Raw genomic sequence first — 17998 nt, 5'->3', positions numbered from 1 at the left:
GGATGTGAGTGGTTGCTAAAAACTGGCGCATGGTAGGTACTCCATAAGCACTTTTTGCATGAGACAAATGAATCAAGGACAGCCTGTAGGGGAGAAGCTGTCAGATTCTGAGTAAGCGCTGGTGGGGAGACTCAAAGTTGATGAAGTGAAATAGGGCAGGTGGAAGAAGTAGTTGGGGCAGCGCTACATTCTGTGTGGTGTGTTTGAGTTGGAGATGCCTGAGGAGCAGTCAGTTTGATGTGGGCGTCTTGCTCCAAGGGTTCTAGGTAGTTTGCCCATAAACATCTTTGCTGCTAGTGTGCTTGCTGCAGGCATTTTCACTGTGTAATTGCTGAAAGGCAATTTCACTATGAAAGATAGAAGGACAAAAAAATTAAAAGGGGACATAAGGAGGACATAATGCAACATGAAAAACTTAGTAACAAAATTAAAAAGACTTCATTGCAAAGAAGGAACATACATTGTCTTTGAAATCTTTTGTTTATAGTATTATACTTTGGATACATTTTTGGCTTGTTGATTTGTTTCTGCTTTCGAGATTGCAGTTTTTTGATTTTTGTTTTGCTGAATTTTCCTCTTTTATTATAAGAGGTATCATTTTCCAACTAAAGAATTGATGTTTAAGGCTCTTAAAGACTGTTGCAAATTAGTAGTTGTCTTTTTTCTACTTGCCATAACTTGATAAACTTTTGATTTTGATCGAGGGGAGGTGATTGTGCTCACCAAAAGATTTGCAGAAACTAATATGTTGTCAATTTTTTGCATAGGATGCATTCTGGCTAAGATTTATATAATGTAAAATGGGAGTACTGTGAGAACTTTATCAATGGAGAAATGAAGTGAAATTGACAAGTAGCTTAAATACATTAAACCAGCTGCAGGCAATTGATTTGTTAATGGAGAAATGAAATCTAATTATCAAGAAGTTATTTTATCTTTTATGGTAAAATTGCCAATAGTTGGTTAGGTGGTGAAAACGTGTGATGAAAATGTGGCAAAGATGTTGACAGCCAAATGACTGGCTGTGGCTCGTACGGGTGGTACCTGAAGCCAGCTGTATGAATGAACTCACAGAGGGAGGGAGGATCTGTGGGTGTCCAGCCTTTCTCATCTGGTGCTCTCTTTTACACCAAGTGCCAAATGATGGCTGAAGTATGCGCAGGGTACAAGACCTAAATAAAGACAGAGCAAGCCCATGTCCACATCTGATAGGAGTGCTAAGTTGTACCTGTCAGTTGTTGATTCGATGCGTGCCCAAATGGCAAAAGTGTCCAATCATTGCACTAGAGAAATTAGGTTCAAATTTCAGGGCCAGAAGTCTGGGTGCAAAAAAGATCAACTGGATGCCTCTTTTTCTACATCCCCAGTACACTGATGTCTGACATCATGGAGAAGTGTGTGTTGGTGCCGAGTTTCAATTTCATGGTCAGACACTGTGAAATATCCTTGTTTGCATGTCCCCGCTGTGATACGAAGGGCTTCGGGTATCCATTTACATTTCTACTCATACTGAAAGCTGTTGGATTGGAGTCCCAAATGCCCCAGCCAGAGGCGTCGGAGCCTGATTTGCCTTATGCTTGCATTTCCTCAGACATCAAAAATCAGTCTTTTGGCTGTAGAGCTAAGGTTGGATAATGATTAGGACTGATGTTAGGCATATGGAGGAAGACAGTGGCAGGCAAAGAGGGGCACTGCCAGAGAAGTGGGGTGAGTGTGAGACAGTAGGGGACAGTCTTGTCTCCTCCAGTGGTAATCCTGAAAGCTGTCCTAAGGTAATTTCATTGTAGACACTTGATATCATGATCATAGACACTCCTACACTAGTGCCAAAGCTGCAAATGGCCGGGGACGCAGAATCATGGTGGTTTTTTTTTTTTTTTCAATGTTAATAGTTTTATTATAACAACAAGACAGATGACAGTTTCTCCTATCACCATTAGATTCATGCTAGGGATAATGCTTCCTATATTATAAATGCTATTTATCTGTTTAAAACACAGTATTTACTATACTTGGAATATTTGGGCATGCTTAATAAAAAAATTATAAAACATTCCAATTTTTTAGAACTAAGCAAGGAATCTAATTTTATACAATTTACATACAACTTTCAATTTTAGTATGGAAACAATAAAATTATTTCACTTTCTGATATTAAACAATAACAAGACTAACTCCCCAAGACGTGCACTACAACCATATAATATTGGGTTGGCGAAAAAGTCCATTTTGTTTTTTCTATAAAAGACACTTAATTTTCAACAATAACTATTGATTTGGATATTTTGAGTATGGCAGCTATCTCCTGCTATTGGCTTCTAGTGCGTAGAGGCCAGGGGTGCTGCTAAACATCTCCCAATGCATAAGACAGCTCCACAGCAAAGAATTATTTGGCCAAAATGTCGATAGTACCAAGAAACGTTGCAAACCACTTTTGACATGTTCAATCAGTCACAGCACCTTCTCCATAAACTGCACAAGTCTTTTTTTTTGTTTGTTTCAGCTGTGTTTTTACCTTTCTTGAAATAATAAAGCATAATATGCCGAAAATGTTGTGTATCTTCTTCCCTCTTCAATATTAAAATGGCTGCATAAAAAATTCAGCAATTTCCGTGAGTTTTTTTTTAATGCATGCTGGTATCACAGCTGTCACAATACAATCTAACAAAACAGTTTCAAATGAAGTTAAAGACAAAGCATTACTTGTGCCACTGTACAGAAAAAACTAAACAAACTTTTTGGCCAACCAAATAGATTCTGTCATCAATGTGATGGTCTTGGCATTTTAAATATTATGTTTCCACTTTAAATTAAGTTCTGTTTACTCAAAAACAGGCAAAGACAATAAACAGGTAGTTCATTAAAAAGGGAATACAAATAGCCAATAACAACACTGACATATCAACCTCTTTTGTAATGAAAGAAATAGAAATTTTAAAAAAATAAGGTACCATTTTGCACTTATATTGACAAAGGTTAAATTAAAAAAGAAAGATAGCATCTACAGTTTATCAGGGAGTATGCAAGTGGGGGGTGGAAAGATGGTCACACATGTAAAGGTAACTGGAAGTCTAACTTGCACAGCCATTTTGGAGAGCAATTTGGCAACACTTATCAAAGCTCTAAAAAGTTTAATCCCTTTGAATCAACCATTCAACTTCCAGAAACTTTCTCAAAAAATAACTAAGCATACACCTCAAATGTGGATAACAAGATGAGTCACTGCACCACTGCTTACAATCAAGTCTGCAGACAATCAAAATGTCTAAAAAAGAGGAATAATGAATAAACTGAGGCACACCTCCCTTAAGGCAGGCAGTGGGCTTCCCCTCCATGCCATCCTCCCAACTTCACCTTAGCTTCTACCTTAGAGAGTCTATTTTCTGGAGTCTAAGGATCAGCTTTGTCGTGATCTGATCTGAGTGAAGGGAAAATGAAGGGAAATCTGGGGACTCCTGGGAAATGGACTGCTCACTGACAAAACTGAGATGTGAGGGAAAAACACAAAAGCCTTTCCTGACTTTTAGATGCAATTTTATGAAGATGTGAAGCTGGGAGTTACAGCAGCAACTCCCATGACCATGAAACAAGTCTAAGGCAAAACAAACATGCTGAGGCAAAAAAGTATCCTTAATGACACCTCTGAACTGTGTTGTACGGGATAATAAATGTTCTTTGTTACTTAAGTGAATTATATTTGGACACTGTTACTTCTGGTCAAAAGCATCCTAACTGCTATCAGCCATACAAGAGAATACTTTAGAGCCATTAACAGTTTTGCCACAGAATTATTTATGAACACTAGATGTGCAGTTAAGAGAAAAAAATTACAAAATAGTATGTTCCCATTTTTTAATTAAATAACAAGTATATTAATATGGATTCATTTGCCAAGAAAAAGGTTTTAGAAATAGTTATCTCTGATACAGTTATGTCTGAAGGAGAGGAATTTAAATGTTTTCTTATTGCATATTTGCATGCCTCAGAGATATTGTGGGTTCAGTTCCAGACTACAGTAATCTTTTTGCTGGTGGAGGGTCTTGCCTTCCATTTGTAAAAAAATGTAATACCTGTGAAGTGCGATAAACTGAAGCACGATACAGCAAAGTGCAATAAAACAAGGCATGCCTGTATCACTTAAGATTCTGCGCCCCTTTCTATTTCTTCTGTCAATTCAATGCAAATGCGATTCTGAGGAGAAAGAAAAGGTAAACATATTTCTACTAAGCTATCTTGAACTGGGAGTATGCTATTTTAATTGGAAAAGTTGTTTTTATTTTTCAAAGGGTTTTGCAAAATAAAATTTGATAGTATCAGGCATTTTTTTTAGTGAATACAGAATATTACAAACAGTTTTTATTTCCCTTTGTTATTTATCATATCATGACTTTGTACCATTTCGTATCAGAATTTCTTCTGTGAAACAAAAACAGTCCCAAAATGAAGGATCTTCAGGGGTCATAGGAACAGCAGATGATATCAAATCATTGTAAGTAAGAATAGTAAACTGCCTCTGGGATGGTTTAGAATCATCTTGAGATGAAGCATCCTCATGTCTAGGTCCATCGGGTTTCCTAAGAGCTACTGCAACAAAATGGTGCTCATCTATTTTACTTTCCTCAAATGCCCATTCTTTTTCTTCTTCTCCATCCAGAAACAAACGTGTTTCTTTATAAACCTGGCCTATATCCAGGTTTAATGGGGATATATCAAATTCAAGACGTTGCAATTCAAATCCTAGTCCAACACCTATGGCTTTTATGAAGCTTTCTTTCAGTGCCCAATTCCTATAAAACATATCCAGCTGAGTCCATTCATCTTTAAAGCTTCGGATTGTTTCCCATTCTTTGTTGGTAAACTTTCTTTTCATAATATGAAAGAATTCTGAAATTGAGCCACGACCTGGAAAACTAGTTTTCATTATATCAATTCCAACTTGTAGCTCAGGTTCAGCAGCAAGTACAGCATAGTCCCCTTGATGAGAGATGTTAAAGTTGAAATTGGGGTAAGGGTTCAATGAGTCTTTTGCAAGAACTGGTTTTCCTTTTGCAGTTCTTTGCAAACGAATATTATTCCAAGGGATATTCAATTTCTCTGCAATTAATTTCCTTATCATAAGACGACCAGCCATGGCTGCCTTAGCGTCCCGGGCAAAGACGAACTGGCCAATGCGCTCCTTCTCCTCAGGTTGGATTGATCGAACCGCCAAGAGCCATTCGGCTCGGCTCGGTAGCCAAGTGCCGCAGGAAAAGGCCCAGCGCACGCCTTCCATTGCTGAAACCAAGCAAAGCTGCTTGGCGTGGAGAACCATACGCTGAAAACGAACCTAGCCGCCGCTGAGCCTGATGGCGGGGCTGCAGAATCATGGTGGTTTTATTTGCAGCCCCCAAAGCATGCTGCCGTGGGAGGGCATAAAGTTCAGTGGACATTTGATTTTTATATCAACTGGTGGATTTGAGGGCTGGATGAGTCCCAATGTGCGCTGTGAATGTAAACAATAAAGTGCTCTTATCTCCCGGTAGGAGTTTTGGGATGAGTTGGGGGAAGAGTAATCAAGCATGTGTCTTAAGACAAGATAGCCAGTGTGCTCATACCACTGTGGGGGTGGCAAGGGGCAAAATAAGGAAGAAAAGTCTTATTTCTCTGCTTCCCAGCTTGGGCCAGGAAGCAGATGGCGGATTTGACAGCAGGGCATTTAGCAGAACTGTGACTCTGGAGCGAGCCATCTTTCCAGGTTGGCCGAAGCTGTGCTGGGGAGTGTGGGAGTTTATTAGACAGGAATTCCAGGCTTTGGAATATATGGGCTCCTCATGCAAGCAGGCAAGGGCATTAGGGAATCCACGTCATCATTAGGTCCAGTGAGTCATGATTTGTCTAGAAAATAGAGCCATAAAAGATGATTAGGGATACACACACACACACATGCACACACACACACACGTATGCATTGTGTACCTTGGTATTTGTCATTAATTCATTCTGATGAGTGGTGAGCAAGCGATGATGAAGCATTCTCTCCTGTGGGGTGGCATTGTGACTCGTACCAGTTCTAGCAAGTGCGACAAGTGGCGAGCAAGCGCCGATTGATGAAGCAGTTTTTCTTGTCAAGATGCGATGAGTACCGGGTTTGACGAGTTCTGAAGCCGATGCGTGCTGAGCTATGGCTGTGTGTATGTTTATATAGTTAATGAGGATAATAAGGACCCGATCGAGAAAATCACATTGATTCTCTACTTTTTTATTGTCATTGCTGTTTTGTTCTGAGACCTTTGGTGTCTGTTTTAATGTTACAGAGTACAGAGACGTGGATGACAGCGTAGGGAATATAGTCAATAACATCCGGATGAGCATGCGTGGGGCCAGTGGGTACTTGAAGCAGCGGGAAGACCATTTTGTAAAGTACATAATTTTCTAACCACTTTGCTGTACATTGGAAGCTCCTAAAGTATAATATTGAATGTAAACTGTAATTGAAAAATAAAAATAAATTAAAAAAATTGCATCGTATAGCAGAAAGAACTCTTATCTGGGGATCAGGAAATGTGACTGGCTTTTACTACCAACCGGAGGCTCGTTAGTTCTAGCATTATTTATTGTTACTGACACTTAAGCCCAGAGAGGCACTGAGGTTGGGGCTGGCGATAAAATTATGAATAGACACAGTCCCTACCTTTACAGTGGTTACAGTTAGCAGGGGAACTGTATAATTAACTGGGCCACTGAAGTAAAACGTGATATGTGCTGTGTTAGGGCTAGATCCAGAGTACAATACCATCACACAGTCAGGGCATCGCAAAAGTGTTAAAAGTTAAGAACAACTTATTGGGGGAAGTGAGACCTAAGTTGAAACTGATGGGTGTATAGGAAGGGAGGCTGCCAGGGAAGGTGGATGAGGCAGAGTTTTCCTGGAGGAGAGAACAGTATATGCCACTCCCAGGAGGGAGAGAGAATTCCTGGCCAGAGCATTGTGGAGGTGTGGATGTTTGGGAAGGTGAGTGAATGCATAGGAACTGGTGAGCGAGGAAGCTGGAGAGAGAAAGAGGAGGCGCATGAATGGCCTTGAGTGCTGAGTTAAGGAATTTGGACTGTATTGAGGGCATGAGTGATCTGTAATGATTTTAAAGCAGGGCTTTGTCTTTGCACTTAAAAAATGGCCTGACTTTTGTATGGGGAAGGACTGGATAAAGACTGAGACCAGAACACCTAAGCCAAGTGAGGAAGTTCAGGTTCATTAAACTGGAGGATGATGATGGCTGAAGGAAGACTGTCCATGGGGAGGTGGTGAGGGATGGAGAAAAGGAGGTTGACTTGAGAAACTTAAAGAGGGAGCTTTGCTAGAATGTGGGTACTGATTGGACAAAGGGAGGAGGTGAGAAGGATCCCACGTGGTGGGGTGTGGTGCTGGGGGCTGGGGCCATCCACTGAGAGTGAATTTGAGATTGAACAGAGTTGAGTGAGGTGTGTGTTGCAGCGGGTCAGGTTAGGAGGGAAAACAAAATTCCAAAATGGAGATTTGTACTTTATCAGGAAGTTCTGTCAGGATCTCCTAGAGTAGGAGTGAGATAGAGGCGGAAGCAGACTTGGGCAGGAGAGGCTGAACCGCAGTGCAGTAACAAAAGCTACCTCAATCATTCTTGCAGGGAGTTCTGGGGCTGAAGGACCTTTCAGAGTCATTCGCAGTTGGGACTATAAAGGCCAAAACTTTGTACTCCCTCCATCACCCACTCTTGCCTGAAGGGGACTTGACACTTGGATAGGTGGCTCTCTTTAGCCAAGAACAAGTCCTAAGTCAACCATCCCAGCAGCTGCAGGACTGTGTCCTTTGGCCATGGGAGGGGGGCATCTGGGTAGCACGCAACAGCTTCCTCTCTGGGATCATGAGGTTAAGTAAACCAGTGCCTCTGGACTTGCCCCTTCTTGTGGTGAACAAGAGCTGGACAGGTTCATTGCCAAGGTCCCTACATACTTGAACATTCCATGAGTCATAGCATCCTAGAACTAGGACACTATCACATTTAATCAACCTGTTTTTAACAGACAGAAATGGAGGCTGTGAGAGATGAAGTGATTTTTATAAAACAAACAGAAATTGGTGGTAGGGATCTCTTAGCGTGCATGTCTTCACTTCTGCTTCTCCCAAATACTTGGGCTGGAAAGATCCTCATCTGGGTGGGAGAGGGAGTGATCAGGCCTTTGCTTCCCCGTTCCTGTTGATGTGGCTGGAAAATCTCGTGGAGACACATGAGGGTCGTATCAAATTAACATATTCTTCACTTGTTTAAAAGTAGGTCAGCAAGTTGAGGCAAGGACTGTCCCAGTAGAATCTAAATCAAGTGGTGGGAGGTCCATTTTATGCTTCTCTTTTAACTTTTTTGCAAGGCCTGTCTACTCCATGTCCCCACTAGACCGTGAAGCTCACCTTTCCAAAGGCAGTCTCTCCAGGGTGTTGATAAAGCATTTACTTGGCATGGCCCATATTTCTTAGTTGTCTCTGAGCTTCTTGGGGACAGATAGGCTAAGGACATGCACTTTTCATGATCACAAGGGAAAAATGGCATCTTTCTGCACTGTGGATAAAGTTCTGATGAATGGAACATAGGTGAGTTCCCTTTCCCCTAGTCATTCATCTTAGAGCTGGAGTGTCTGAATCAAAGCTCCTGCTCCTCTACTTCTTGGAGATGATAGCTGCTTCTTGGTTTTAACTTCTAACCACATTAGTTCACTCTCTAGTTCTTTCTGCCACTGCGTCATTGAAATAGTTGTATATCCTTGGTGCAAAGGGCTCATGACAAACGTAATTAGGATGGTAGTCTGACTGGGGATTCAGCAGTTATCCCCACACTATTCCCATGCCTTATTCTAGACAAAGAGATTTGTGTCGCTTAAAGTCAGAGAGTCTCTGATCCGTGGAATCTATTGGAGTTTGATGGCACCTCTGAGGTTATTTTGTTCCATAGTTTGTCTGTCTGACCCATTTTTTTGTTTTATTACAGCAAAATGTATCTATGGAGGAAAAGTCCTTGCAGAAGGCCAGCGGATTTTAACCAAGAGCTGTCGGGAATGCCGAGTAAGTTTCAATCTTGTGATCCCTGTCGCTTGCGGGGAATTTCAGATAGGTATGTTGGCTTTAGATAGGGTTGTGGAGTGGAGCATGTTGGCCTGAGTGGGTCCCTGAGGAGGAAGACTCTCTGTGGTGCACTGAAGTCCACACACTGTCATTGTGTGGTTAGCCTGTGGTCAGCTGTGGGTCAGGTAGCCTTGGGCAAAGCTATTAAGGGCAGGATGTGAGAGGGGAAGGGAGATAGAAACTACTGTGAGTCAGGGAGTTGGTAGGTAGCCCTGGGGGGGAGGGGTTTTGACTTGTGTTGGAAGCAGTCTGTGATGCCAGCTGTGGACAGTGTCACCTCGACACCCAAGCGTCTGATACAGTGTTAGAAAATGCTTCTGTCTCCTACCTGCCTCCTCCCGTGTGTTTCTTGAATGAAGATGTGTAAAACCATAGATCTCATCCAGTAATCATTCAACAAACATGCGGCGAGCCACTGACAAATACCAGGATAGTGCATCAGTGAACAAAACAAAGTCCCTGTCTTTATAGCACTTGTAGACTAGTGGAGGAGACAGGCAGTAAGAAAATAAACAAATAAATGTACACTATAATGCCAAATTCTGTAAACAATGTAAGCAGGCTGAAGGGCTAGAGAGTTGTAAGGTGGCCATCTGCGAAGGCCTCTCTGCGGAGGTAGTATTTGAGCAATGTGCTGGATAAAGTTTGGAAGCTAGCCATGCAGTTGCTCGGGTGAGGTCTCATCCCAGGAGTGCCAGAGTGAGAGACCGAGGGAAGGAAGGGAAGCATGGCGAGCCAACGCAAGGTGGCTCATTAGGGCAGATGCAGCCCCACAGCAAAGCCTGGCTGCTTTGGTGGGGTGTCATTGGAGATGCTGACCCGAACCACTGTGTCTCAGAATAAGCCATCTTTGTTGGTGTTTGTCCCACATTATTTCATTTGCTGGGGAAAAGAAAGGACTGTATTTCAAAGATAGGGGAGGATGAGGCATTAGAGGCCTGCAGAACCTCTCAAGAAGCTTGGATTCAATTCTTTATGGGGGTTGGGGGGATTTGGGGGAGGGATGGCTGTTTCCTACTTCCTGTCTCTCATTGGTCAGAGTCTACCTCAGGGGTTCACTTCCTTGAACTTCCCTATTGTATTTCTCATTTGCTCCCTCTTGGCTGTCGAATGTGGGAGATTCCATGACCCCAGACAGTCTGGTGTGCATGCATGGGGGTGGTGGTCTCTGCACCAAAGGATTCTGTGTGCAGGAGCTCCTAGGCTGTGGCATAGGTGGGGATCATGTGACAGCAAGGGCTCTGTGATCTCTCCATTGACAAGGCAAACTGCCAGGCCTGGGAGTGGGCCAGCTGGTGGGTGGTCTCCAACCTGAGGCTGGCACATTACCACCTAGGGATGTTGGGCAGATTAACCGAGATGAAGCAAGTGAAGAACTTGGCAGAGTGCTTGCCACAAAGTAAGTCCTCCATGAATGTGAGCTGTCCTTATTCTGTAAGTATGACCGTACATGTCCTCCCCGACTGTAAGACACACGTCATGATCTCTGTATTTTGTTTTGCTTCTAAGGGAGGGAAAATGATTTGGATTCTAAAACCCCTCCTTTTTTCTTCTACCTCTGGGAAAGCTGGGATTACTAAAGGCAATTTTGCTCACTTGGCTGATGACCCCAGTATCTGCCATGTATCTGTCCCTTACACCTGACCATCTCTTTCATTTCCGGAGCAGAAGCAGTGGGGTCACAATGATGACTCGATCTCTGTTATCATCAGAGAAGATCAAGACAGGCATCATTTGAGGCTGGGAAAATATGGGCATGGATTTAAGTACCAGATTATTGGAATAGTTTGTAACAGTGTTCTTGGCTCATGGTAGTAGGTGCCCTACACACTTCGATTTCTCTTTTACTGCGTCTGTTTTGTTACAGTTTTGCAATTTAGAAAGAAGTTGGGGCAGACAGGTTACCCTCTTTGCATAAGTGGTATGTGTATATGTGTGAATAATGTCATCCTCTTTAAAAAGTCATTAAAACGGGGGCAACTGTAAAAGAACAACAATTTAAAAAGACAAAAAAAAGTCATCAATTTCTTCCTTTATTGCTTTTCTACAGTGATTTACTAAATGTTTGCTTGGTGTAGAAAGAGAAGGGTCATTGACAGTAATATTTAACACTTAGTATTTTCTAGACACTATTGAAAATATTTTAGACATATTACCTCATATACACATCAGAATAACACTATGAGGTAGGGCCTATTTTTATCCCCATTTTACAGGTGAGGAAATTAAGGCACAGGAGATCAGAGTCACAGAGCTGGTCAGTGAGCTAGGTGGGATCTGAGCTTGTGTTGTCTAGCTCTTAGCCTGTTCTCTGCCACTCCTCATAGTGTTAAACTTATTTGGAAATAATACTCATTTCTGAGTTTTAGAAGAATAAGTACAAGAGGATTGAATTATCACTTGTTAATCCACCTAAGAACCAGATTGGTTAGGCAATGGCTCTTTGCTTTCTTTGATAAAGGGTGGCATTATAGAAGGCCATAGAAAGAGCCTTGGAACACATTTAATAGATGTTGTCAGCAGGGAGAAAGGATGATGGGTATAGGATTGGAGGGCCTCAGGTCTTCTCAAGATTGAAACCCTAATGCCCTATGGTACCTGTTCTATGTAATGAATTAACTTCTCTCCAGGCATTTCAGATGGTACTACGTAACTACTATCCTTGGGAGAATTGAGCACATAATTAGGTAATTTTCCGTGATCTGTGGTTCAAATTCAGATATCCCCAGTTGACAAAGGGCTGCCTGGAGATTCATCCATTTCCATTTTCCTGGGGTCACTTTAAAGCTTCAGCACTACCAGTTAGACAGGAAACAAAGTCTTATTTCAAATAGTTTCACCAAGTTTTTCTAGAAGTTAATATATTAATTTTTAAAAATCAAGATGAGCCCTGGCCAGGTAGCTCAGTTGGTTAGAACATTGTTCCAATACACCAAGGTTGTGGGTTCACTCCCTGGTCACAGCACATACAAGAATCAATCAATGAATGCATAACTAAGTGGGACAACCAATCAATGTTTTCTCTTTCTCTCCACCCCCCTTCCTTCCTTCCTTCCTCTCTCTCTTTAAAATCAGTTAATAAGTAAAAAAATTTAAAATATCAAGATGAATAATATCTTCTAGCTGTCTCACTCAATTTTGTGTGATTACTGATGCCCTGCAATATTTCTTTAGGCCAGCAACAAATTTTACTTAAAGATGTGAATTTCATGTTATTAGGAATTCAGGTTGAAGCACAGTGATTAGTAACTTAAAAGTGTTTCTATTTGACCAGTGACATGAGGGTGGTAACCCTAAATTAGAAAGACTGGAAGAATTGTATGTTCCCTCCCATGCAGAGTTCCAGGGGTCATAAAATAACATACCGTAATCCGGAGGATGAAAAATGTTAATCATTAGATTCTTTTTACCTGAGATAGTTTTGAAAATAGAGTTTAAAAAGATTTGTGCCTAATTATGTGGCTTGCCTAAATGGATTTGGTTGCACTTATTATTATCAAATTCATGGAAAATGGTTTGTCTCTATTTAAACATTTGGAATGCTTTTATTCATTAAAGAGGTTAAAGGTTGATTATAATTGTTGACTGATTTAATAAGCAATCAAAGCAAGCATTTTTATTTAAAAAGAAACTTTCATAGTGATGATTTAAAAAATCTAGCATTTTAAATATTATTTTACAAAAGCAAATACAACAGAAGATGTGGAATTTGGAATATAGGGGGAAAAGTGTTATAAGGAAGAAAATGGAATTCACTCCGGCATCTTACTATCTAGAGATAATTTCTCTTAATAGTTTGATTTTTGATAGTAAAAGTGAAGTTCATGTTATCATCCTAGTTTGGGTTCTCCCAGGGCCAAGGGTTTATACAGGTGATTTATTATGGTAGCTCTCAGGAGAAACCAGCAAGAGTGTGGGAGATGCAGGAGAGGGGAGGGCAGGAAACTGAGCAGGGGAGAGTTTAGGTGGAAAGCCTGGAAAACTCTGATCCCTCAAGGGGTTCGGAGTGTAAATTATACTCCAGCTATTGTCTCTCCTCCAGGTGAAGAACCTCCCATGCCTGCTAGTCACTGGCTTTGGGCCTTGGGAGTGGGAGATGCAGAACTTGCAGGTAACTCTGGTTCTTTGCATGGGCAAAGGGGCTCCAGTGCCCTAGGGCGACCTCTGAGTGCCACAGGGATGAGCCATGAGCAACAAAGCATTCAGAAGCTGGGGATAAGCACACAGAACTGATAAAAGAGGTCCAACAGCATCCACTATTCTTACTTATGCAAGGAGGCAGGAGGTAATGAAAAGATATATTAATATTGAAGGCTAGAAGTAGAGGCCATAATGGTAAGTAATTAAGCATTGCATGTTCCTGTGCATTTAGCTTATGCTCCTGAAAGTAAGGTCATTAACTTCTATTGGTTTGTAATAATTGGTTTGATTCCCTGTTGCAGAAAGGAAAGGTACATCTGATAGACACTTTAGCCTTAAGACTGGTGCTAACTTGTGGGGCTACGTACCACCCAGCATGGCCAGGGTTGAGGGGTGGGAAAGCATTGTAACTGAAAAGGTGAACTGAGGAGGAATAGCAGAATAAATTATCGGATCTTTAATCCTGTTTTAAGGTAGAATCATGAGAAAAGCAAGAAAGCTGGTTGTCTTGGGACAGATCAAGGATGGAGAACAAAGGGGAAGAACAAAATGAAGACACCCCAAGGAATGCTAGAGGCTGAACTGTCTGGGCTGAAATTTATGAGAAAGGCCAGCAAGCCATGGTGTAAATTATCCAAATGATGAGTAGTTGGAGATTAAATTTACATTTGACATTTAAAGTTATGTTTATGCTCATATTTAACAATGGGTATGCCTGATAGAATGGGAATTCCTGCCAAGTTAGTGAACTCAGGGATCACTGGCATGATAGTCTCTTGGAGATGAAAAGTCAATACCTTCCTCATCCCTCTTGGCTTCCAGCTCCACCTGTTCTTCCATCTATGTTAAAAATTACCTTTTGGCCTTAAATGAGACTCTTATTCTCAAGCTTGCCTCTTGGTTGACTTAAACATCCCTTTAAGATTAGAAGAAAGTGAAGTATATGATTGTCTAACCATTAGCATACCTGCAACTAATACAAAATAATAGCAAATGTAAACTGTAATTGAAAAAAATTAAAAATGAATAAAAGGAAATGCAAGTGAGAACATGCTATACTTATAAAAAATGGAAGCGAAAAACAACATTTTAGATAAAATAAGGGGCTCTCAATGTCCCTTTTAATAATAATGGACTAATTTTTAAATTCAGAGCAAAACTGAATACATATGCTCATAATGTGAACGAAGAGGACCTTTGGTGAAGTAAGGTCATAAAGATCCACCTGCTGGTATTTAAATTTTTATTGTAAGTGATTCTATTTATATGTAGGGAAAATCTGGTGCTCATCTAAATGATCCTCTTTAGCTCCTATGTATGTGTATGTCTTGGCTCTTTGTTTCTTCTGCCGGGAAAGTCCTTTTCTTATTTTATTCCATTATTCAAGTTTCCTCAACGGTGGCATCTTCATAATTTCTCCACACCTGAGCAGAATTAATTATTCTCCCATGACACATTATCATACCTTAATTAGAGCACATTTTCTTAAGGACGTACAGTGTTTATTATAGTTCCTAGTTTAAGAGGTTTTTTATTTCTCTTTCATCCAAACTGTGAGCTCATCAAGGGCAAGGAAGATGTCTTATTTTCCTCTGGGTTCCTAGGGCTTGTGCTCCATTAGGTACTGACTCGGGCTCAGAGAAGCTCTAAGAGCTCATCGGACATAACTCCCATCTCTGTGTTCAGTGACGTGGTGCTGGTAGCTCAAAATCTGCCATCGTTGGGGTATTTGCACCACAGAAACCTGCAAACACTACAGATGAGGACTCCCCACCCAACAGTCGATTGTTACAGTAATTTCCCAGAACACTGGCAGTGACCTTCTATGGCACAGATCAGACTCAAAAACCATTGGTTGAAATTGAGGCTCTTTTGGTACAGAAAGGGGAATGTGCCTTCTCCTCCAGGAGGCTCGCCGATTTAATTTCTGACTTTGTCTTGATTGTGGAACTCTTGGAGAACTGTTAACTATTGCAGGTTGTTATCACTGCAGGTAACTGTTAACAAGAGCATTAGATCCTGTTAGATGCATATCATCTACTGAAAATATGAACCTTTTTTCTTTTGTTTTCATTTGATTTCCAGGGTGGAGTTTTAGTAAAAATTACAGAAGCATGTCCTCTTTTGAACTGCTCAGAAAAGGACCACATTCTCCCAGAGAATCAGTGCTGTAGGGTCTGTAGAGGTAAGTGGGCTTGGTGGTGTGCTGAGCGTGGCCTGGGGGTAGGAGTTGCTTTGGGGATGTGAGGGTTTAATGAATTGTTTGGTGGTAATAGCATGGGTTCAAAAAGTCTGTTCTGCTGCTTAGAAACTTGGATACCCCATTTACCTTTCTCAGTCCTAGTCTCTTTAATTATAAAATGAGGATAATAATAGCATCTACTTCATTGAACTGCTGGTAAGGATTTAATGGGGTAATGTGTAAGCACCTAGCATTGTACCTAGCATGTGATAAATGTTCAAAACACAGTAGTTCTTATAATAATGATAATGATAGTTCCTGCAGTAATGACCATTATCATTCCATATTTCTCACGAGTGGGATTGGAAGCATTTTTTTCAGCCCTTTCCATGGGCCAATTCCTACAGCCAACAGAGCATAACTTACAGTAAAATTCTTACTCATAGATTCATATACAATGTTTAAACTTCTTTGAGGAAAAATGGTCCAGGTAAGTAACACCTAATTGCTACTTAATTCTTGGGCAGAAATTGTTCTGCTTTCTCTTCTTGAAATTCCCTTCTTTCCCAAATTTATTCTCCTATCTTCAGACCCCTCAAATATCACTTTATCTCTGAAACTTAGAATTCGATGAGGAGATCTGATTAGGAGATCTTTAAGTTTATTTGAAATCTTCAAAAACAAATCCAGTGAAACTTAATGCTATTTTTTGGAAAGTATACCCACCATAAATCCTCCTCCACATTCTCAAATAGTGAGTTAGATCCCTTTCGGCTTACTGTGGAAGCTTCTAGAGTTAAGAAGAATCAGCAGTGTAGCAGTAACCTTGTGTTTTACTGGTTAACAATCTTCTTCAGCATGAAGGTTGGCACCTATTTTCTGTGAAGGGCCAGAAGGCTTCCCTTGCAACTACTCAGCTCCACTGTTATATTGCAAAAGCAGCATAGAAAAGAGGTATGTAAATAAACAAACGAGTGTGGCCGTGTTCCAATCCAATTTTATTTACAAGCACAGGTGGCAGCCCATAATGTGCTGGCGCCTTCGCTAGCACCTTCTCATATATAAAAATGTTGTATATTATCATGGAGTGTTTCATCTTAGGCTGAGATCTCTCTCTGGCTTGGTCCTGAGAGAGTAATATTTTGGTAACATTCTCAGGAGCTTTAGCATGTTGAGAACCATGAATGGCTCTTAGAATCAGTGAAGCGATAACCATGCCATCACAGTGTCTTCCTTTACTTATGTGCTCTTGGGGCTACTAGCACATTTGCCGCTGGGATGCTTTAGAAATACCTAATGATTGACTGGGATTTTCAGAGGGGTGCATTTATTGGAAACTGATAGGGTAGTTAGATAGGTCTTGCAATTTAATGCAAGGTCTGTCAATTGCTGTTCGTTGAGGTGCCAAGTGGATTCAGTTTATGGAAATCCTTTCTGATTTATGGTTTCATTAGAGCAGAATCATTGATTATCTCGCAGAAATTCAAGAGACATTTTATTGCTGTGCCCCAGTTTACAATAGGCCAGGTGTGGCTGCTTCTGCTAGCACTTCTATGAATGCATGTGCTCCTTTTCTTTCCCAGCAAAGATGCTGAGAGATGACATCTCATTAAACACTAGACTCATTTATGGCTCCCATTGCTAGCAACCCAGTGGCTTTCACTGCCTCTTCTTTGAGGCAGGAACAAGGCTTCAGGGATTAGACCATAGTTATGACAGTGATGCTTTTCTTCATCTTCCTTCTACCTGCTTTCTTCTCAGCCAGGAAGTTACCAACTCTTATTAATCAGCTGATGGGCTTTTTTTTTTTTGGAAAGGATGTATATTACAGGGATTTATGTACATTTTGATAGGAACCAGAGCATGTCTTCAGAAAACATGGTGGGAGGGACTTCTGGTGGGGGGTGGGTTGCATTAAACTATTGAGGTATGTGGGTTCTTCCGGGTTTCTCCGTTCTCCTCCCATCTCGGAATTCAGACGCTGGACTGGAGAAAGCATCATTTTTGATGAAGGCCCTTTTCAGCACCACTTACCATCATTACCTCCTTGCTCTCTGTTGACCCATAACAGAGAGGAGCTCAGACACCCTGCCCGCTCGTCCACACGCTGAGGCTTGCTCTGCACATCCGACAGTTAGAAAATAAAAGGCATGTTTGTCTGGGCAGCGGGGAATTCTTTCTTTTTTATGAGAACCTAAAATGTATATGACAGTTAACAAAAAATCAATCAAAGGTCTATAGTCTCAAACTGCGCTCTCGGTGAATTTTACTCCATATCTTTTAATTCCAATTTATTTCCCAAGAGTATCTTTAGAAGTAACATGATAGTTGCTCATGATATTGTGGGAAATACTTTTCCCCGTTGACTGCTGTTTCTTTACCTTTCCCTCCATGTTCATGTTTGCTGAGTGGAGTCTTGCAAGAGGAGGAAGGGGTTGGCCAATTACTGCTCTGACAAGACTTAGAATGCCCAGTGTGCCTCTGCTAAGGCGAATTATTCAGTTCTCCCCCTCCTCCTTTCCCCTCTCTAAAACAGAAAGTAATGAAAA

At 41.1% G+C, this 17998-nt stretch overlaps 2 protein-coding genes across 3 annotated transcripts in view; one reads left to right on the top strand and one right to left on the bottom strand.

Moving 5' to 3' along the window:
- Positions 1 to 17998, top strand: part of NELL1 (neural EGFL like 1) — a 755205-nt gene that overhangs the window by 181415 nt on the left and 555792 nt on the right. For both annotated transcript variants that reach the window (XM_090263151.1, XM_090263150.1), the window contains 2 exons: positions 8994 to 9067; positions 15353 to 15452. In XM_090263151.1, coding sequence (XP_090119277.1) covers positions 8994 to 9067; positions 15353 to 15452 — 174 coding nt within the window. The remainder of the gene's footprint in view (positions 1 to 8993; positions 9068 to 15352; positions 15453 to 17998) is intronic.
- Positions 4349 to 5348, bottom strand: LOC150018073 (L-aminoadipate-semialdehyde dehydrogenase-phosphopantetheinyl transferase). The gene has a single exon (XM_090263152.1). The coding sequence runs from the start codon at positions 5309 to 5311 to the stop codon at positions 4382 to 4384; it is 930 nt and encodes a 309-aa protein (XP_090119278.1). The 5' UTR covers positions 5312 to 5348; the 3' UTR covers positions 4349 to 4381.

This window comes from Furipterus horrens, unplaced genomic scaffold (genome assembly GCF_987537825.1).
Source record: "Furipterus horrens unplaced genomic scaffold, mFurHor1.1.pri manual_scaffold_2, whole genome shotgun sequence".
In the NCBI taxonomy this organism is placed as follows: domain Eukaryota; kingdom Metazoa; phylum Chordata; class Mammalia; order Chiroptera; family Furipteridae; genus Furipterus; species Furipterus horrens.
Note: the sequence above shows the minus strand (reverse complement) of the source record. Positions and strands in the feature narration are given on the sequence as shown.

Bases quoted from the DNA above. Each gene is read 5' to 3' on its own strand.
- LOC150018073 (XM_090263152.1), bottom strand. From the start codon at position 5,311: ATGGTTCTCCACGCCAAGCAGCTTTGCTTGGTTTCAGCAATGGAAGGC.